Source organism: Tamandua tetradactyla, chromosome 4, assembly GCF_023851605.1.
Source record: "Tamandua tetradactyla isolate mTamTet1 chromosome 4, mTamTet1.pri, whole genome shotgun sequence".
Taxonomy (NCBI): domain Eukaryota; kingdom Metazoa; phylum Chordata; class Mammalia; order Pilosa; family Myrmecophagidae; genus Tamandua; species Tamandua tetradactyla.
The window spans coordinates 2863014-2885805 of NC_135330.1; the positions used below are offsets into that span (position 1 = coordinate 2863014).

The 22792-nt window shown below is 41.8% G+C and overlaps 2 protein-coding genes across 2 annotated transcripts in view; one reads left to right on the forward strand and one right to left on the reverse strand.

Moving 5' to 3' along the window:
• LOC143679731 (late cornified envelope protein 1E-like) overlaps positions 1 to 22792 on the reverse strand; it is a 281074-nt gene that overhangs the window by 187227 nt on the left and 71055 nt on the right. The window lies entirely within an intron of this gene.
• Positions 14951 to 18015, forward strand: LOC143680109 (uncharacterized). The gene is made up of 3 exons (XM_077156734.1): positions 14951 to 15088; positions 15777 to 16997; positions 17038 to 18015. The coding sequence occupies exons 1-3, from the start codon at positions 14951 to 14953 to the stop codon at positions 18013 to 18015; spliced, it is 2337 nt and encodes a 778-aa protein (XP_077012849.1).

Sequence of the window (22792 nt, forward strand, 5' to 3'; positions counted from 1 at the left end):
CTCTGATCCCACAGCCAATGCTTCCATTTGAGACCTTATTATTTCTTACCTCTTATTTAAATGAACTTCAAACTGTATCACTGCCAGTAGCCAATTCAATTCACCATCCATACTCATACTACAGTTCTTTTTATTAAGGTAAAATCTAGTCCTGTCACTTTTCTACTTAAAAATCTTTCTATTGCTACCCTACACTTATTGAAAACAAGAGAATATCCCTATCTCTTAGCTTGGTTTTCAAGGCTTCCCATTTTGTCGTCCGCATCTCTCTCCCACTGTTATTTCTTACCCTGCCCAACAAATATATTCTCTAAAGCACCACTTAAATATTGTCTCCCCTTCACCCCTCCAGGATAGATTCAGTTGCTTCCCCATCTGCCTTTCCATAGCAATTTGTGAACATCTTTATGATAACATATATCATATTGTTCACACATCTATTTTCTTCACTAGGGTATTATTTCTTTGAGGACAGGGAACATGTCTTCTTCATATATGGCTGTGTGCCAAGAACGTCGACTATTGAAAAGTCAGCTGAAAACAAATGTTTGTTGAATGAATAAATGACCACTGAATGTCATGACCTGTATCATATCTGGACTCTACTTGGTCATGTACAGATAACTGTTCCCTCCAAAATATCCTTAAGCAACCAACCAACTATCTATCTATTAATCTATCTCTTATCATCATCATCTTTCTATTTATAAAATCCTTATATAGGGCGGGCCGCGGTGGCTCAGCGGGCAAGAGTGCTTGCCTGCCATGCCGGAGGACCTCGGTTCGATTCCCGGCCCCAGCCCATGTAAAAAACAAACAAACAAACAAAATATAATAAAACAAGAAAATGTTTAAAGATGTTTCCCTTTCTTCCTTCCATCCTTCCTTCCTTCTCTCTGTCTTTCCTTCCTTTAAAAAAAAAAAAAAAAAAATCCTTATATATAAGACAGTATATGAAAAAGGACACAAGGGGCTTATTCCAAATTACAGTCTCTCCTGATCTTCCACGTTCTCCTGTAATACTGGATTATGCTGGACCTTCTCTGAAACCATCACTGGTGAAGCCTTTGGTCAGAAATAGCTACAATGTCTCCATTCTGACTTGCTCCCTTATTCTTTCTTCCAATTTTTGGATGCTGAATTATTCTGGCACCAATATCACTGTCTGTTTCTTGGGAGACGGAATGGTGACTGCTGATACTTGCCATTGCTTATACGGCCATTTTAAAGATCTAATGATTTTTCTGTCATAACCATTTCAGTGATTGAGGATTTTAAGCTTAACTACAAGGAGTGAACAGTCGTTTCTTTATAATTTCTTCTATTTCTTTCTCTGCTCTAACTTTTGCCCATAGTTGTTAAAGAAAACTTTCATATAAAAGTTAATGCATAGGGCAGGCGATGGTACTACAGTGGCAGAGTTCTTGCCTGCCATGCTGGAGACCCAGGTTCGATTCCTGGTGCCTACCAAAAAAAAAAAACCTAAAAAAAAAAAAAGTTAATGCAAATATGCAACTCCTTGGGGTGCCCCCTAGCCATCTCTGCAGTTGCACTTGAGGGGTACGGTAAAACACCACGAATTTTTTTGAAAAAATAACGTCTTATTGACATAGCTTCATGGATAGTATTTCCCAGTATTCAAAAGTCTTGTTGAACTTTATTCGTGTTTTCTTTGTGGCTGTCTGGCCTCTCTTACATACGTGCTCAATGGGTGTGGGTATGGGTGGGTGAATGTGTATTTTTTCACTCAATTCTGCATCTATGGTAGCTGGAATAACATGGGTTAAACACATAAACATCTCATCACTGGTTTGATTCAATTCTAGCCTCAATTTCTAACCTTGTAAGCCCCTTCTGGTATCCTTTTTTCCATACCTCAGTGAAACTGTTCCTGAACAAATTAATATGGTGGGCTTGTAAAAAACTGAGAGGTAATCCAGATTTACATAAAAGTATACTTAATCTGGAAAAATCTCATTCTCTTTCACTCTCATTCCTTCTTTAATACCCCTACCTTCTTTTTCTAAGCACGTCCTCACTTCACACACACACACACAAACACACAAACACACACACAAATACACACACACACACACATACAAGAGGCTAGAGAAAGCAGAGTTCAGGAACACTGAAGACAACCTGAAAATTTTCCTTAAGATCAAAATTATTTTCCCTCACCATTGTCCTGGCAAATACATGCTGTGAGTAGGATGTTTCTCTCAGATAGTACCCCAATACCATATGGCTAAGTGGCATCATCAGTTTCAACCATGCCAAGAAATACAATATTCAATCTAGAAAAATTCTAACCCCAAAACAGCACCTCCCAGGAGATGACTACACCTGCTGTATGAAATCATTTACCATATTTTCCAACTCCCCTTCCCTCCTACAGCCTCAGCCACACATCTTAAAGTGCTGTGCCCTTGAGTCGTGACAACATGACCCACATCAGCAGCCCAGCGGCCATATGGCAACATAATGTCTCTTCAGCTCATTGGATAGGAAAAGGGAGGGTCAGCTTATTGAATGATTGTAATTGAAATCCTATAATTTATGATTTGTCAATGCCACCTGTCTTTGGGGAAGTTCTCTTGACTCCTTAACAAATCCTGGCAGACATATTATATAATTATACACACTTAAAATGCCTCTGGAATGATTTCCATTGTCTGGTACCAATGAGGTGAAGAATACGGTCTTTCTGGGAATGGAGAAGAAGCCCCACATCACAGAGTTCCTCATTCCACAGTCAGTTATTTTTAGAGATTAGAGGGAAAAGTCCTTTGGGATACTGAGGGTAAAAAGCCAGTATAGAAGTGGAATCCACTGTACTGACAGGAGTTGGTGCATGGAAAGCCAAGTGCTTCCCTCCTGCCCACACAATAAAGTGAAATTGCTGGTTCTGTTACCCCTGCAGCCAAAGGCACTCAAGCTGAGCCAAATGGGCTAAGGCAAAAGAATTTTCTTGAATGATGGAATCATAGCTCTCAGGTAGAAAGGGGGATTTATCAGACATCTACCCCCATACTCCTCCACTTAACTCCCCTCCAACATATCCCTGTCTCATACTCATCTCCCCAACATTGGTACGACCTAGTACAGTGTAAAGAGATATGATACGGAGTCAAAAGACTGGAATTGAAAGCTTAAGTCCTGACCTTTATATTCACCAGCCATGCAACATTGGACATCATAGTAGTCAGCAATATGACAAGAGTAGACCAGTTGCTTGCCAAAGCGCCATCAAGTGAAAAAAAATCTCTAGGCAGTGAGAGGGAACTAATTGTCTCCAAAGACAGTTCATTTCATGTTTAAATAACTGTTAAAATCTTCTTCCTTACACAAAGCCAAGATACGCTTCTCTATAATTTCTACCCATTAATCTGAGTTCTATCCATTTGGGATTATACAGCACAATATACCTTTCTTCTGTATAAAAACAGCTTGAATATCTGAATGCAGATATCACAGTTCGCATCCATCCACGTCTCTCTCAGTCCTGTACACCACTCACCTTGCCAATTACCCTACTTACCTCACACAGACACAAACCAAGTTGCCAATATACCTTTTGAAAAGGGGTCATCAGAACTCAAGAAAAGCTCCATAAACAATCTGACAAACATCAAGTCACCTAAGACCTGAGAAATAAACACAACTTCACTTTTGTTCTATTTATTGTACTTCTTTAATGTAGCCTAAAATAGCACTAACTTTTTGGCTTTATCACACTGCAGGGATATAAAATCCTTCTTTTATTCATGTCTCCTACCTTGTCCTTGTCATGTTTAATTGAGAACACAAGTCAAAATTTTGCTCTTGTCTCAGTAAGGTTCACTCATTGGTGTGGCATACTAAAATCTCTTTTGTCTCCTTAGTCAATCCCAAAAATATTTGTCATCTCCTAATTTAGTATATTCATCTAAATTACTGATAAACCATAAATGATCATAGCATGGTCAATGAAAACATCCTAGAGCAGACCATCAAAGACTGTCCTACAAATTGATACAAATCTGCAAGGTTTAGATCTTCTGGTCATTACAAGGTCAAATCCCACATTGCCCAGGCCTTGCCACTCTCTGAACTCTCCTTGTGTCAACATACACATATTCCATGGTCTGATCTCTGATGTCCCTGCAACGATTTCCAAGATTTAAGATGCACTGAGAGAAAACCCTGTTTAAAATATTAAATATATTAATAAAGATGACTGGCAAAAGGAGAGAAATTTATACCCATAGCAGAATGGGGTAAAGGAATTAACACAGATGTTGAGTCAGAGCGACCTGGATTTGAATTCCAATTCTCTAACTTGCTGGGTAACCATGGGCTCCCTATCACTATCAGTTCCCTCATCTCTAAAGTAGGGATAATAATGATGACCTCCCAAGATTGTCCTGATAATTAGAAGTAATACATGCAAAATCTTAGCAAAGGCTTGACACATAATGGGCGTACAATGTAGAGTACTATTATTACAACATGGTACAAAGAGACAAAAACACAATGACTGATAGTTTAAGGAGACAATAAATTCAAAAAGCAAAGGGAAGAAAAAAGAAAACTGTGCTCTTCAATGTTAGCTGTTGTTACATAAAAGGTGGGATTGTTGGCATATTAAGGTGAGGAATGAGGACATTAAAAAGTTTTAAACTTAAGCATGTTTCTATCTCATGGCTCTAAACAAGATTGGCCACCCCCTTGCATTTCTAAGTTAACTGTTGTAAGACCCAAGGACATAAAAGATGATGCAGACCCAGTCAATGCCAGGATGAGGATTGCAACATCCTGTGGTGAGGACAGATGCAAAAATAAATAATTGAAAAGAAATATGGCCAGTGACATAAGAGAGATAAAGTGTGTAAGAGAACAAAAGAGAGAACAGTGATAAAACTGGAGATGTCAGATGAGGCTTTATACAGGAGATGGTGGGTCACAAGGATCTTGAAGGATGTAGGAAGAGGAGTTAAGGTCCAGTGGCTCTCTAGGTAGTGAGAATAGGATGTAGAGATTGTGAACAGTTATGGGCCATTAAAAGATCATCCAAGGAATGTTGAGAAGTCTAGAGTGACTTGCCCAGAATATATAGGTGGCAAGAGAGGCAGCTGGAAAGAAACAGATTCTTGCCTGTTCTGAAGGTACTTGTATGACAAGTAAAGGAATCTGGAATTTATTCTGCCAGCAAGAAGACAACAGAAGTCTTTAAGTGGAGAATGACATAATACAATTGGAAGATGACTCTGGCAGCTGAATGGCAGAAAGAGGGCCTAGTTATGACACTTCTTACAAATACCCAGATGAAAGGTGAAGAAGACCAGGACTAAAATTGCAGCCCTGGGAATGAAGAGCAGTCCTGGCATCAAGCACAACTGGATAGAATGGGCATGATATGAGCTAGAGGGTAAGAGGAGAGGAAGAAATGAGAAATGACGTTGTCTAGGTCAAGACACTCAGTGGGTGGGGATATTATTAACTAATATGAGGACTTCTGGAAGGTACTACATTTTGACAGGGGGCATAATAATAATTTCAATTTTGAACAGCAGAGACTAACTGGGAAATATGGAGAAGTAGTCTGTTTGACATAACAGTATGGAAATCAAGAGAGCACAGAGTATTCCACATGTTTACAAGAGTGAATAGAACACACCACAGTTTAATAAGGAAGTATATAGGAACACTTTTCTGATAACTCAATGCAGTAACCTTGAAAACAAGGTAAAATTAGACTAATGACTCTTTCCTAATAAATTTGTGCTAAATCCTTGTGGTCACTGCTTACAGCTGCCTATCTTCTCTTCAAGCATTATAATTTTGTAGAAGATGAGCCTTCATCTTCTACATCCTTCATCAAGTAGTATGCTGGGGGGGAGTTCATAGAGAGGAACATGAAATAAGTGTTTGTAATGATTTCACACCACAAACTAGTGTGAAATTTACATTTCTTAGAAATGTAAACTCTACCTTTCTAGACAAAAGGACCATAAAGCATATGCATCAAAAAATATTTACCAATTGATTACCAATTGAAGTGGGAGTTACAAAAATAGTAGAAGGTATGGTCCCCACACAAAAAGAATCTGTGATACTGATATTGACCACAAGAGGTTTGTTCTGTGCCACAGTTGCTTAAATGACCAATTCATGAGACCCCAGAGTTTCAAAAAGAGAATAGAGCTTATTGGTAGGCACAAAGAGATGATCAGATTGCCTACTGGCCATCTTCTCTCTGATCTAAGAAGTTCAAGGTTTTTATGGACTCAAACAAGGGTAGATGGAGTTATTCCCATTTCAATATCAAGTATAAGCAGAAAGGAGGGGAGATGGGTTATTACCATCTCTATCTCCATAGAAAGTATAGGCAGAAACTATTTACAAATAGAAAAGAGTGGGACTGTGCTAGAACCAAGTCAATGGTTCGTTCTGAACTGATTCAAGTTCCTCCATTAGCATCAGGGGGTTGCCCTTGTGATTACAAGCTTCTAAAGTTGAAAAACTAGATAAAATGGGTGAGGGTCACTCACAAGCTTTTTACACAATCACAAGAGTACACGATAAAGGCCACACAATTACCATCAGGGATCAAGGCAGCTGGATTACAATTCAGAGATCTCAGGTATTTCCCGTTGTCTAATCTCATATACCAAAAGTAAAGAAGGAATATCTATAGAATGATTCCATCATCATAATCATCCCAAAATCCTAAAATCTCAGTTTCAGTAGCCAAAGGGACCCTTGCATAAAATCTCTAATGAAAGAAGTATATGTCAACCTGAATTTAGAACTTGCTAATACAAGTACAGATGAGTACGTGAGGGACTGGGAAGTAAACACGTGTTGATAAAGAAATAGAGGTGGAGCTATGGGTGGGTCTGGGTTTGGTTAGGAATGAATCAATCCATCCCACAGACTGTGGCTCCTCCCTGGATGGTCCATTTACCTACTATAAAAAGGTCAATATACCAGGCTTCAGCACCCAGCTCCTTCAGACTACATCCTACTTGCCCTTCGGGTGGACAAGGTAAGAGGGAATACATCTAACTCTGACTGCTTAGTGTTAGGAAAGGTAGAGATGTGGATGTGGAGTTCAAGGCAAAAAGCTTTGGAAGCTTGATGTTTGTTCTGTTTTTAGTTCCAACATTACTAAAAGTTTATTTCTGCATAGAAATAAAATCGAGGGGCAAAGGTTGCTTTTCTCCATTAATGCTGTAATGTCCATTTACTCATTTATTCAGCAAATATGTATCAACTACCCTCTATTTCCCAAGCAATGCTCTTTGCTCTGATTATTCAAGAGGAAAAAAAAATGAACTCCCTACTTTTAGTAGTTTACATTAAGGAGGTGGAGGCCATCCATAAACAACATGCAAATGAATAAGATAATTTCTGAGAATGGTAAGAAAAATGAACAAAGTAAGAGTGTAATCTAGTAGAGTGATAGGAGAAAGGAAGTACTTTATGTTGGATGGCCTGGGAAGAACTCCCAGGGAAATATCATTTGAGCTGAGACCAGACAAACAAAAGATGCTAGCCAAGGCAAAGAGCAAGATTCTAAAGCAGGAGTAAATTTGTTTCAAAGAACACAAAGAAGCATATGTAACAGGAGGAACAGTGGCATGTGGCGATGTCGGAGAGACATACAGGGACAGATCATGTAAAGACTGGCATAGGAAGAGAAGACATGGAGGGTATTAAGCAGGGGGATTAACAAAATCTACTTTATGTTTTTAAAAGGTCAGTAGGGGCTGCAGTGAGGAAAACAGGATTGTAGAAAGAAAAGTGTGGGAGCAGAGTGATAGATTGTGATAGTTCAGGTGAGAAATGATTGAAATAACAGAAATGTCAAGAAGCAGCTCTTCTCCAGCCAAAATCTAGGAGTTAACCATGAGTTCTTTCTTTCACCTATACCACACATGTGACTTATCACCCTGTTCACTCAACTTGGCCTACAAACATAGAGAATCCATCCACTTTTCTTGCTCTCCACCCCTACTATAGGCTCATCTCATCTCCCATCTCTACTACATTACAGGGATATCCCACAACTTATTCATCGTTCTCCACTGACGGGCATTTGGGTTGTTCACATTTGGGGAGGTATTATAGATGAACATTATTGCATAGGACTTTTTGTCACATTGATGTAAGCATATCTGCTGGGAATATATCCAGGAGTAAATTTCTGAGTCTTATATACTACCAATCTTCCAAAGTACTTCTGTAGTTTACACCACCACTAGCAATGTCTGAAAGGTCCAGTTTCCCCACATCCTCATCAACATTTGCTATTATCAGGTTTCTTTTCCCTGTTGTGTGTGTGTGTGTGTGTGTGTGTTCAAGTCATTCTGGAAGGTATATTGTGGCCTCACACTGCAATTTTAATTTGGATTTCTCTGATGCTTAACAAGGTTGAACACTTTAGGCATGTTTACCAACCATTTGGGTATCTTTCTCTTTATTTGATAACATTCCTATGGTCTTTGCCTGTTTTTCCATTGGGTTGCCAGTCCTTTTCGGATTGATTTGTAGGAGTTCTCCATATTCAGGAGAGAGCCCTTTATTGGTCATTTTTGCAGCTTATATCCTCCAACTCTAGCATACCCTTCTCAACTTTATTTTTTGCTTTTCTTTTTTTTTTATACCCTTCTCAACTTTGATGGTGTCTTTGAAAGAGTAAGTGTTCCCACCTTTAATGTAGTCTAATTATCAATCTTTTTCTTTATGAGTAGAACTTTTTGAGTTCTATTGAAAGAATATTTCCTTACCTCAAAGTCTTGAAGGTATTCTGTCACATATCTGGTTTTATTTTTCACATTACATCCACCTAGGCATTGTAGTTTTTTCAGATGGAAATTCAATTAACCCAATACCATTTATTCAAACACTTCCCTTTACCTACTGATCTCCACTATCACCTTTGTCATAAATCAATTCTGCATTGTTATATCAGTCTGATATAAATTCTCCATTTTCTTTCATTGTTCCATTTGTTTATCCATACATCCATGTCAACCTGTCTTCCATTATAATACATCTGTATATCAGATACATGCTCAAGTTGTCTCCTTCAAGATGGGATTTTTTCCCCCTTTCTGGCTAAACTATATATTTTAGAAACCAAGGCTTATCAATCTCTACTTTTAAAAACTTCCGGGACTTTGAATAGGACTTTATTGAAGCTGAAATTAATTTGCGGAGAACTGAGATCTTAATAATATTGAGGTTGCCAGCCCATGAACAAAGCCTAGTCCTCCATTTATTTAAATCTTCTTTATCTCAACAACATTTCTAATTTTTATGTATAGATCTTTTACATTTTCCATTAGATTTATTCCTAGGAATTCCAAGAATTTTTTTTGCTTTTATATATAGCATGTTTTCTAATTTCTAATTTTCTGATTGTTTATTGCTCTTGTAGAGAAAAACTATTCAATTTTTACCCTGATCTTGTACTCAACAAAACTGCTAATTTTATATAGTCTAACAGTTCAGCTGTACATTCTTTCAGATTATCCACATACAAAAATCATATCATTCTGTGAGTAATGAGTTTTATTACTTCTTTCTAATTATTCTACATTTTTTATTGTTTTCTTAGCTTATTGCTCTGGCCAGGAACTCAAGTACAATGTTGATTAGGATGATGGAAAGTATACTAGTATCATGGCCAACCTCACTGGTGAATGTTTCAACATTTCACCATTAAGCATGATGTTTGTTATAACATTTTCATAGATGTCATCAACTTTTTTTTATAAATCATGAATTAATGTTGGATTTTATCAACTTTCTCTTTTCCATCTATGAGAGGTTCATAGGATTTTTCTCCTTTATTCTGTTTAACTAGTGAATTAATTGATTTTCAAATGGTAAACCAAACTTGAACATATCTCTGTGATATTACGGTTATTTCTTTCTTCCACGTTAACTAGAATTCACCATTTAAAGCTTCCTGACCTATAGTTTCTCACCCACTGGAAATGTTTACAGATGCAATTCCTTTGGCAACCATATGATTGTTTAAGTTTTCTAGTTCCTGTTGCCCCAGTTTGGTGGGTAGCATTTCTCTAGAAATGAGGCTATTTCATCTAAATTTCCAAATTGATTGGGAGAAAGTTTCCATAATAAGTTCTTGTTATCTCTCTATTGTCTATAAAATCTAGAATGATGTCACATTTTATTTTCCTATATTGATGTTTATGCCTTTGCTCCTATTTTCCCCTTGATTAATATGAGAGGGTTTACTAGTTTTATTGGAGTTTTCAATGAATAAATGTCGGCTTTGTTAATCTTCCATATTTTTATCCATTTCATTAATTTCAGTTTGATTTTGATTATTTCCTTCATTCTACTATCTTTGGGCTTAATCTGTTGTTCTTATTCAAACTTCTTGGCAGGAATGCTGAGATAATTGATTTTTCAATCTTTCTTCTTTTTTAACATAAACATTTAAGCTATAAACTTCCCATTAGGCAAGGATTTAATGTGCCCATAAGTTTTACTATTTCATATTTTCACATTTTTATTTAGTTAAAACTATTTTCTAATTTCCACTGTGATTTATGCTTTCACTCATATGGTTATTTTAAAGTATTGCTTAATTTTCAAATATGGGGGATTTTACTAGTTATCTCTCTATATCAACTTCATTCCACTGCGCTGGAGAATGAAAGTTTTCAATCCTTTAAACTTTGTTGGCATTTCCTTTATACCCCAGCACATGGTCAATTTTAAATGTTTTATGTGCCTTTCAAAAAGATGCATATTCTTCAATTCTTAGATATAGAGTTCAATATATGTTAGTTAATGGTTTTGTGAGTCATAGTTGTTGAAACTTTCCACATCATTACAAATTTTATCTGCTTGTTCTATTAGTTCCTGGTACAGCTGTGTTAAAATCTCCCACCATGATTGTTCATTTGTCTATTCCTCCTTCCATGTCCATCAGCTTTGTGTTTTATACTTTCCTGACAAATTGCCCTTTTACTGTTATGAAATACTCCTGACATAATATTTTTTACCTTAAAGACTATTCTATTATATATTACTGCTCTTAATGTTTGCATGACATATTTATCTCTATCCTTTTACATTCATTCTTATACTTTTTAATGGGTGTCTCTGAAGCAGTATAGAGTTCTTTTGTTTTGTTTTGTTTAATTTTGTCTGATTATATTTGTGTTTTACTTAGATTATTTAAGCCCCTTACAGTCAGTACAGTCATTGGTTTCAAACTATCATATAACTACTTAGTTCATATGATCCCAATGACCCCACCTAGTCTACATATCTTTTTTCTCTTTTTGACCATTTGGATTATTTAAATCTTTCTCTGTCAATTTCCCTGTATTAGCTTATCAATTATATACTATTCTACTATTCTCTCCATGGTTATCTTAAAGATTATAGCATATCTCTTCAAATTGTTAGACTATATTTAATAAGTACTTTAACCTCTACCCAAAGAATTCAGGGATCCTACACTACTTGAAACCCTCCTACCCCACCCAGACTTATCTGGTATTGCTGTATATTTTAAATTTATCACTAGCTTAAATCTTAAAAGTCATCATCATTATTATTAATTCTTCAGTCAATAGCCATTTAGATATCCCCAGTCATTTGCCCATCCAATGTACTTCACTCATTTCTGTCTTTCTGAACTTCCAACAAGGATCCTCCTTTAATATTTCTATTACAGAATATCTGCTACTGATTGCTTCTATGTGTTTGTGTGCTTGAAAATATCTTCATTACAGCATTATTTTGATGGATATTTTCACTTGGTATGGGACTCTAGGATAGGACATATTTTTTCCCAGAGTTGAAATAACATTTCATTGTCTTCTGGCTTCCATTCCTTCATATGAAAGCTTATCTGTCAGTCTTACTGTTCTTCCTTTGAAGGGTATATGTGTTTTTACCTTCTGACTTGTTTTTAAGATTTCCTCATTCCCCTAAAAGTTCCACAGTTTTACTGCTATGTGTCCAAGTGTAGTTTTCTTTTACTTATCTTGCTTTGACTTTAAAATGCCTTTTGAGGGTGCACAGGTGGTTCAGAGGTAGAATGCTTGCCTTTCGTGTGGGAGACCTGGGCTTAGTTCCTGGATTGTGCACACACCCCCAAAAAATGCTTTTTGATTCTGTGACTTGATATCATTCATCAATTTTAGAAAATACTCAGTTATTCTATTCTCCAAATACTATTTGTACATTCTTCCCAATCTGAATGTGCTCTGTATACATTGTCACTACATTGATAACTCTCTGATAATTTCAGACAGAGAGACACACACATAGACACGCTTTCCACTTGTTCTCAAAAGAGAGTAACTCTGAAGCAACCTAATTAGCCATGGGTTCAAACTGATGTTTAAAACTTGAATCATATTAGATAAAACCCCTATCAAAAAAATTTAGTGACATCACAATACATCTAGAAAAAAGGTACAAATGGTATCCTATTTAGAAGTAGAATGTTATCTGAACCCTGAACCCTCTCTGACTTTAAGTTGAATCACATCACTCCTTTTCCAAAATACTCCAACAGAGCTGTGTTCTTCCTCATTCAAATCTTGGATTTATTGCCCAAAATTAGGCAATCAATAAGATACTTTCTTCTTATTTTTCCATTGTAAGTTTGAATGTCCCGTCTACCGTAAATACTACCAAAACTCTACATCACATAACTCTTGCTTAATTTATATATATATATATATATATATATATATATATATATATAAAACTTACAAATCTCTAATTCTTTCATTTATTCATTTGTTTCTTTCCTCCAAAAGTACAGGTATTCACCTCTATCTTGTATACTACTATATATCCAGATTATAAAATAGGACCCAACTCTATAGTAGGTGTACAATATTTCTTGAGTGAATAAATGAGTACACAACTCAGGGGTAAAGGTCAAGCCTGGAGGTATAAATTTGGAATTCACCAGATGGATGGCACCTAAAGTCAAGGAATTCAAAGAGATCGCTGTGAAAACTGTATAGATATGATAAGAACAAGGTCCAAGATACAGCCATTGGGGACTTCCAGTCTTTACAGACTGACCTAAAGAGAAGAGAATGAATAAAGAATACTGAGAAGGAGCAGTCAACAGGAATGGGGAACATCAAGGATATGTGGTTTCATGACATCTAAGAAGCAAAAAAGATTTCAAGAATAAAGGAAAGTTTAATTATTTGCTTTATTAGGGAGAGTAAGATGATGGTGGAGAATTGAAACCTGCTATTCAGTAACTGGGAGATCATAGATGATTTGACTTACAGCAATTTTAGTAAAGTGAAGAGAAAGAAAACTGAGAAAAGTGGTTGAAAAAGAAAGAGAAAGGTAGGAATTTTAAGAAGAAAGCCCTGAATACTCTGCCAATAATCTTTGCAGTGAAAGTAAGCAGTAAATTAGGACTGTAAGGGGTCATGGTGGTGGACAGTCTGCTGTCTTCATGGGAGGGTTATTTAACATGGGAGATACTGCAGACATTCATGTGCTAACCAAAACTAATTACTAGAGAAGGCAATAGTGGGGAGTTACTAAACAGTGAACAATTTCAGGAATATTTTGAAAGTAGAATCAATAAAAACATGCAGAATTTGAGCAATAGGAGAACCAACATTGGTTTCCAGGTTTGTGGTTGGAACCACTAGATAGGGTTAACTACAGAAGGATTGGGGTTGGGGACAATGGTTAGTTTACAATAGTTGGAAATTAAGACTTCAGTTTTGTACATATTAGGACTCAAGTCCCTATTAGACCCAAGTAGAAATAATGAATAGGCATTTAGACACCCTTCTTTTGCTTAGGGAAGAGTCAGTACTTGGAGGTATAAATTTGGATATTGTCAACACATGCATTGTACTTAAAGTTATGGGGCTAGATGAGATTTCCCCAAGGGAATACAAATAGAGAAAAGAAGCTGATGCGTGAACTGTGGGACACATAACGACTGGAAGAGGAAACTCGGACAAAGTGTATAAAAGCAACATCGGAGGAGGAGTAGGAGAGAGGAGGGACCCCGAAGGAAGGCTTGCACACCTGCATTAAATGCTACTAATATGTCTTAACCACGTCGAGAATTAATCAATATTTATCCATTTCAGCAAACAATCCAAGGGCCACAGATGCTTTATCTCCAAATACCTCATTCATACCTTTCATATTGTTTTCCATTGTAGTCTCTCCTTGTTTTACAACTCATGATTTAGTTATTATCACTGTTTTATACAGTAAATGTTTGTTCAAATTTAGCAGCTACTTACTAAAGTCTTCGTTCAGCAATGACATAAAATGAACATTACTTATGTGACTCCACAAATGACAAAATGACAGCTAGTCAAAATAAAATTTTTGTAATACATGAAATCAATCAAACCATCCTAGCCTGATTAAAAACACATCAGATATCATGAAATTATTTATTTTTACATAACAGTTAAAATTGAGTGAATGTGCTTTGGGTGCCTTAACCTTTTCATAAATTGGTGTTCATAGAGGACTGTCTCTCAACAAACTAATCATTTGCCAAACTAGCTTTTAGGGAATTATTTTCTGAAAAGCTGGTTTGAGTAAATTGCCCTGCATCTGACCATTCAGGCTTTATTAAATCCCTCTGTGAACACAGTCAGGTGAGTACATGGGATGTTCTTAACCAAAGCACACTGAGATCTAAGAACTTACTATAATTCTGCTATAAATGGATGAAGGTCATGAAATGAGGAGGCTTAATAATCGAGTATAATTCTGTGTTGATTGTTCACTATGCAGAAGGTAGAGGGCATTTTTTACGGTCAACTTCTGTTTTTAAGATGGAAGAGGTATTACAAATGAGTCATATCAAAATAATTATCAATACAGCCAAGAAAAAATAGATAACAAAAAAATAAATCTTTATTTCCTTCCACTTAGGAATATATATTCCCAAAATATGTCTACTTTATTGGAAAACATCATTGCCATCATTAAAGTTTTCCAGAAATATTCAATCAAGGATGACAACAATGACACCTTGAACAAAAGAGAGCTGAAGTTACTATTGGAAACAGAGTTACGAGAAATTATGAAGGTAAATATCACTTGCAATGGCCAAAGTTTATGTACTTACTGCTCTTAAAAAGATGACCAATGCTTACTGTGAACACGTGGTGAATAATGTCTTTTGAACTATGAAAAGATATAGACTTCGCTCAAAACAGGTGGAATTACTTTCAATGCTATTACATACAAATATTTTCACATACACACAAACAAAATGTCCAATCTGGTAGAAAAAAGGAGGTAAATAATTAATGGCAAAGAAATTAATATAAATTAATTATAAGTTACTGCTTTCTAATATTAAAGAGAGAGAGAAAAGAGTTTGTTTAAGAGGGGCAGGCCACGGCGGCTCAGCAGGCAAGAAAGCTCACCTGCGATGCCAGAGGACCAGGGTTCGATTCCCAGTGCTTGCCCATGTAAAAAAACAAGAAATGCAGATTTAGAATTAAAGAAAAAAAGCACTTCCCCACAAATCATATTTTGATACTCTACTATGCTTTTAGAAGGATTGATTTATTTTTACAGTACCTGTAAGAATCAGATCCTCAACATAGCTTACCAAGATGAAAAAACTAATAATAAATACCCACCTAATTAGGTTACATTTGCATAAAGAAGGAAATCATAGGAACCTAGTGTGAACCTAGTGTGAACTTATAAGCTGAGCATGTGAGTCATTCTGATGAGATCTGACTATGGGCATTTTCCCTTTGCAGAACCCAAATGATCCAGATATGGCTGATATCTTCATGCACATACTAGATATAGACCACAACAAGAAAGTGGAGTTCACCGAGTTTTTTCTGATGATTTTTAAGTTGGCTCAGGCATACTATGAGTCCATGAGGAAAGGATATACAAAAGCAGCACCAAAAAAACATACGAAGTCTGTTCAAAACAATGAAAATGAAGAAGAAGAAAGAGATGCAGAAGAAGAGGAAGAAGGGAGGAAAAGGAAAACAAGAGGCTCGAGAAGGAATTTCAGAAAGGAGCATAAGTCAAGATCCAAGAGTCCAAGACGGAGGGAGAAAATGATACGAGAAAGGCCACTATGTTCAGATTCCTTTAACTACCAGATATCCACCTATTCAAACAAAGAAGCTGAAGAAACATATTCAGAAAACAAAGGAAGGGAAAGAAAAGGAACAGAAGTTAGAAAGACGAGGAACGTTTATGAACATTCAGGCACTAAAGAAGCGGAAATATATTCTCAAGAATACAGAGATTATGACAATGGAGAGTCCGGATCAAACAGAAGGGGAAATCAAGGTAGGCACCAAGAACAATCAGCAGACCTTTTGAGACAATCCGTGTCTACGGGGAGAGAACGCTCAAGGGGATTCAACGAGAGAAGACAGGAGAAATTCACTACAGATCAACAAAGTGATGGTGAAGGGCAGGCCAAAAATGCACAGGAAGAAGGAGTTTTGGGGTATAGAAATGAACTTGGATCTGCTGAGAGCCAGCGAAGAGACACTGCAAGACACTCACAATCTCAGCAAGGAAACCATGCCAGTCACACACACCATGACACAGCCGATCAACACTCAGGATCCCATCAAGGACCAAGGCGAGAAGCTGGTCATGGACCCTCGCTGGGCACTTCGAGACATTCAGGCTCTCTTCACAGGGATGCAGCCTCTGATGAACACACGGGATCTCTTCAAGGACAGTCGAGATCGACGACAAGGGGTCAGACCCAATCCCACCAAGAACACTCACCAGACAACTCTGGACATTCGGGGTCAAGGGATGGACAACAAGCAAGGGGATCAAGTCACAGAAGACATGAGGGATCTGGTTATATTCAACACGGTGATAGCGACGGGCACTCTGAAGATTCACAAGGTGGCTATGGGTCCGAATATGAACATGGAATTGCCCGAGGCCAGCCAAGGCACAGCTCAAGACACTCAGGGTCTCAGCAAGGAAACCACGCCAGTCACACACAACCTGACACAGCCGCTCAACACTCAGGATCCCACCAAGGACCAAGGCGAGAAGCTGGTCATGGACCCTCGCTGGGCACTGCGAGACGTTCAGGCTCCCATCACGGGGATGCAGCCTCTCATGAACAAACTGGATCTGGCCAGGGACAGTCGAGATCGACGACAAGGGGACAGCCCCAGTCCCACCATGAGCACTCACCAGACACTTCTAGACATTCAGTGTCAAGGCATGGACAACAAGCAAGCGGACCAAGTCAGGGAAGACACGCGGGATCTGGTACTGCTCAACACAGTGATAGCGAAGGGCAGTCCGAAGATTCACAAGGGGGCTATGGGTCCGAACATGAACATGGAACTGCCCAAGGCCAGTCAAGGCACAGCTCAAGACACTCAGGGTCTCAGCAAGGAAACCATGCCAGTCACACACACCCTGACACAGCCGCTCAACACTCAGGATCCCACCAAGGACCAAGGCGAGAAGCTGGTCATGGACCCTCGCTGGGCACTGCGAGACGTTCAGGCTCCCATCACGGGGATGCAGCCTCTCATGAACAAACTGGATCTGGCCAGGGACAGTCGAGATCGACGACAAGGGGACAGCCCCAGTCCCACCAGGAGCACTCACCAGACACTTCTAGACATTCGGGGTCAAGGCATGGACAACAAGCAAGCGGACCAAGTCAGGGAAGACACGTGGGATCTGGTACTGCTCAACACAGTGATAGCGAAGGGCAGTCCGAAGATTCACAAGGGGGCTCTGGGTCTGAACATGAACATGGAACTGCCCAAGGCCAGTCAACGCACAGCTCAAGACACTCAGTGTCTCAGCAAGGAAACCATGCCAGTCACACACACCCTGACACAGCCGCTCAACACTCAGGATCCCACCAAGGACCAAGGCGAGAAGCTGGTCATGGACCCTCGCTGGGCACTGCGAGACGTTCAGGCTCTCTTCACAGGGATGCAGCCTCTCATGAACACCCGGGATCTCTCCAAGGACAGTTGAGATCGACGACAAGGGGTCAGACCCAATCCCACCAAGAACACTCACCAGACATTTCTAGACATTCGGGGTCAAGGCATGGACAACAAGCAAGGGGATCAAGTCACAGAAGACATGAGGGATCTGGTTATATTCAACACGGTGATAGTGAAGGGCAGTCTGAAGATTCAAGAGGGGGCTATGGGTCCGAACATGAACATGGAACTGCCCAAGGCCAGTCAAGGCACAGCACAAGACACTCAGGGTCTCAGCAAGGAAACCATGCCAGTCACACACACCCTGACACAGCCGCTCAACACTCAGGATCCCACCAAGGACCAAGGCGAGAAGCTGGTCATGGACCCTCGCTGGGCACTGCGAGACATTCAGGCTCCCATCACGGGGATGCAGCCTCTCATGAACAAACTGGATCTGGCCAGGGACAGTCGAGATCGACGACAAGGGGACAGCCCCAGTCCCACGAGGAGCACTCACCAGACACTTCTAGACATTCGGGGTCAAGGCATGGACAACAAGCAAGCGGACCAAGTCAGGGAAGACACGCGGGACCTGGTACTGCTCAACACAGTGATAGCGAAGGGCAGTCCGAAGATTCACAAGGGGGCTCTGGGTCTGAACATGAACATGGAACTGCCCAAGGCCAGTCAAGGCACAGCTCAAGACACTCAGGGTCTCAGCAAGGACACCATGCCAGTCACACACACCCTGACACAGCCGCTCAACACTCAGGATCCCACCAAGGACCAAGGCGAGAAGCTGGTCATGGACCCTCGCTGGGCACTGCGAGACGTTCAGACTCCCATCACGGGGATGCAGCCTCGCATGAACAAACTGGATCTGGCCAGGGACAGTCGAGATTGACGACAAGGGGACAGCCCCAGTTCCACCATGAGCACTCACCAGACACTTCTAGACATTCAGCGTCAAGGCATGGACAACAAGCAAGCGGACCAAGTCAGGGAAGACACGAGGGATCTGGTACTGCTCAACACAGTGATAGCGAAGGGCAGTCCGAAGATTCACAAGGGGGCTATGGGTCCGAACATGAACATGGAACTGCCCAAGGCCAGTCAAGGCACAGCTCAAGACACTCAGTGTCTCAGCAAGGAAACCATGCCAGTCACACACACCCTGACACAGCCGCTCAACACTCAGGATCCCACCAAGGACCAAGGCGAGAAGCTGGTCATGGACCCTCGCTGGGTACTTCGAGACATTCAGGCTCTCTACACAGGGATGCAGCCTCTCATGAACACACGGGATCTCTCCAAGGACAGTCGAGATCGACGACAAGGGGTCAGACCCAATCCCACCATGAACACTCACCAGACACCTCTGGACATTCGGGGTCAAGGGATGGACAACAAGCAAGGGGATCAAGTCACAGAAGACATGAGGGATCTGGTTATATTCAACACAGTGATAGCGACGGGCAGTCTGAATATTCACAGGGTGGCTATGGGTCCGAATATGAACATGGAATTACCCGAGGCCAGCCAAGGCACAGCTCAAGACACTCAGGGTCTCAGCAAGGAAACCATGCCAGTCACACCCACCCTGACACAGCCGCTCAACACTCAGGATCCCACCAAGGACCAAGGCGAGAAGCTGGTCATGGACCCTCGCTGGGCACTGCGAGACATTCAGGCTCCCATCACGGGGATGCAGCCTCTCATGAACAAACTGGATCTCGCCAGGGACACTCGAGATCGACGACAAGGGGACAGCCCCAGTCCCACCAGGAGCACTCACCAGACACTTCTAGACATTCGAGGTCAAGGCATGGACAACAAGCAAGCGGACCAAGTCAGGGAAGACACGAGGGATCTGGTACTGCTCATCACAGTGATAGCGCAGGGCAGTCGGAAGATTCACAAGGGGGCTATGGGTCTGAACATGAACATGGAACTGCCCAAGGCCAGTCAAGGCACAGCTCAAGACACTCAGGGTCTCAGCAAGGAAACCATGCCAGTCACACACACCCTGACACAGCCGCTCAACACTCAGGATCCCACCAAGGATCAAGGCGAGAAGCTGGTCATGGACCCTCGCTGGGCACTGTGAGACGTTCAGGCTCCCATCACGGGGATGCAGCCTCTCATGAACAAACTGGATCTGGCCAGGGACAGTCGAGAACGACGACAAGGGGACAGCCCCAGTCCCACCATGAGCACTCACCAGACACTTCTAGACATTCAGTGTCAAGGCATGGACAACAAGCAAGCGGACCAAGTCAGGGAAGACACGCGGGATCTGGTACTGCTCAACACAGTGATAGCGAAGGGCAGTCCGAAGATTCCCAAGGGGGCTATGGGTCTGAACATGAACATGGAACTGCCCAAGGCCAGTCAAGGCACAGCTCAAGACACACAGGGTCTCAGCAAGGTAACCATGCCAGTCACACACACCCTGACACAGCCGCTCAACACTCAGGATCCCACCAAGGACCAAGGCGAGAAGCTGGTCATGGACCCTCGCTGGGCACTTCGAGACATTCAGGCTCTCTTCACAGGGATACAGCCTCTCATGAAGACACGGGATCTCTCCAAGGACAGTCGAGATCGACGACAAGGGGTCAGACCCAATCCCACCAAGAACACTCACCAGACACCTCTAGACATTCGGGGTCAAGGCATGGACAACAAGCAAGCGGACCAAGTCAGGGAAGACACGCGGGATCTGGTACTGCTCAACACAGTGATAGCGAAGGGCAGTCCGAAGATTCACAAGGGGGCTATGGGTCCGAACATGAACATGGAACTGCCCAAGGCCAGTCAAGGCACAGCTCAAGACACTCAGGGTCTCAGCAAGGAAACCATGCCAGTCACACACACCCTGACACAGCCGCTCAACACTCAGGATCCCACCAAGGACCAAGGCGAGAAGCTGGTCATGGACCCTCGCTGGGCACTGCGAGACGTTCAGGCTCTCTTCACAGGGATGCAGCCTCTCATGAACACCCGGGATCTCTCCAAGGACAGTTGAGATCGACGACAAGGGGTCAGACCCAATCCCACCAAGAACACTCACCAGACATTTCTAGACATTCGGGGTCAAGGCATGGACAACAAGCAAGGGGATCAAGTCACAGAAGACATGAGGGATCTGGTTATATTCAACACGGTGATAGTGAAGGGCAGTCTGAAGATTCAAGAGGGGGCTATGGGTCCGAACATGAACATGGAACTGCCCAAGGCCAGTCAAGGCACAGCACAAGACACTCAGGGTCTCAGCAAGGAAACCATGCCAGTCACACACACCCTGACACAGCCGCTCAACACTCAGGATCCCACCAAGGACCAAGGCGAGAAGCTGGTCATGGACCCTCGCTGGGCACTGCGAGACATTCAGGCTCCCATCACGGGGATGCAGCCTCTCATGAACAAACTGGATCTGGCCAGGGACAGTCGAGATCGACGACAAGGGGACAGCCCCAGTCCCACGAGGAGCACTCACCAGACACTTCTAGACATTCGGGGTCAAGGCATGGACAACAAGCAAGCGGACCAAGTCAGGGAAGACACGCGGGACCTGGTACTGCTCAACACAGTGATAGCGAAGGGCAGTCCGAAGATTCACAAGGGGGCTCTGGGTCTGAACATGAACATGGAACTGCCCAAGGCCAGTCAAGGCACAGCTCAAGACACTCAGGGTCTCAGCAAGGACACCATGCCAGTCACACACACCCTGACACAGCCGCTCAACACTCAGGATCCAACCAAGGACAAAGGCGAGAAGCTGGTCATGGACCCTCGCTGGGCACTGCGAGACGTTCAGGCTCCCATCACGGGGATGCAGCCTCTCATGAACAAACTGGATCTGGCCAGGGACAGTCGAGATTGACGACAAGGGGACAGCCCCAGTCCCACCATGAGCACTCACCAGACACTTCTAGACATTCAGCGTCAAGGCATGGACAACAAGCAAGCGGACCAAGTCAGGGAAGACACGAGGGATCTGGTACTGCTCAACACAGTGATAGTGAAGGGCAGTCCGAAGATTCCCAAGGGGGCTATGGGTCTGAACATGAACATGGAACTGCCCAAAGCCAGTCAAGGCACAGCTCAAGACACTCAGGGTCTCAGCAAGGAAACCATGCCAGTCACACACACCCTGACACAGCCGCTCAACACTCAGGATCCCACCAAGGACCAAGGCGAGAAGCTGGTCATGGACCCTCGCTGGGTACTTCGAGACATTCAGGCTCTCTACACAGGGATGCAGCCTCCCATGAACACACGGGATCTCTCCAAGGACAGTCGAGATCGACGACAAGGGGTCAGACCCAATCCCACCAAGAACACTCACCAGACACCTCTAGACATTCGGGGTCAAGGCATGGACAACAAGCAAGCGGACCAAGTCAGGGAAGACACGCGGGATCTGGTACTGCTCAACACAGTGATAGCGAAGGGCAGTCCGAAGATTCACAAGGGGGCTATGGGTCCGAACATGAACATGGAACTGCCCAAGGCCAGTCAAGGCACAGCTCAAGACACTCAGGGTCTCAGCAAGGAAACCATGCCAGTCACACACACCCTGACACAGTCGCTCAACACTCAGGATCCCACCAAGGACCAAGGCGAGAAGCTGGTCATGGACCCTCGCTGGGTACTTCGAGACATTCAGGCTCTCTACACAGGGATGCAGCCTCTCATGAACACACGGGATCTCTCCAAGGACAGTCGAGATCGACGACAAGGGGTCAGACCCAATCCCACCATGAACACTCACCAGACACCTCTGGACATTCGGGGTCAAGGGATGGACAACAAGCAAG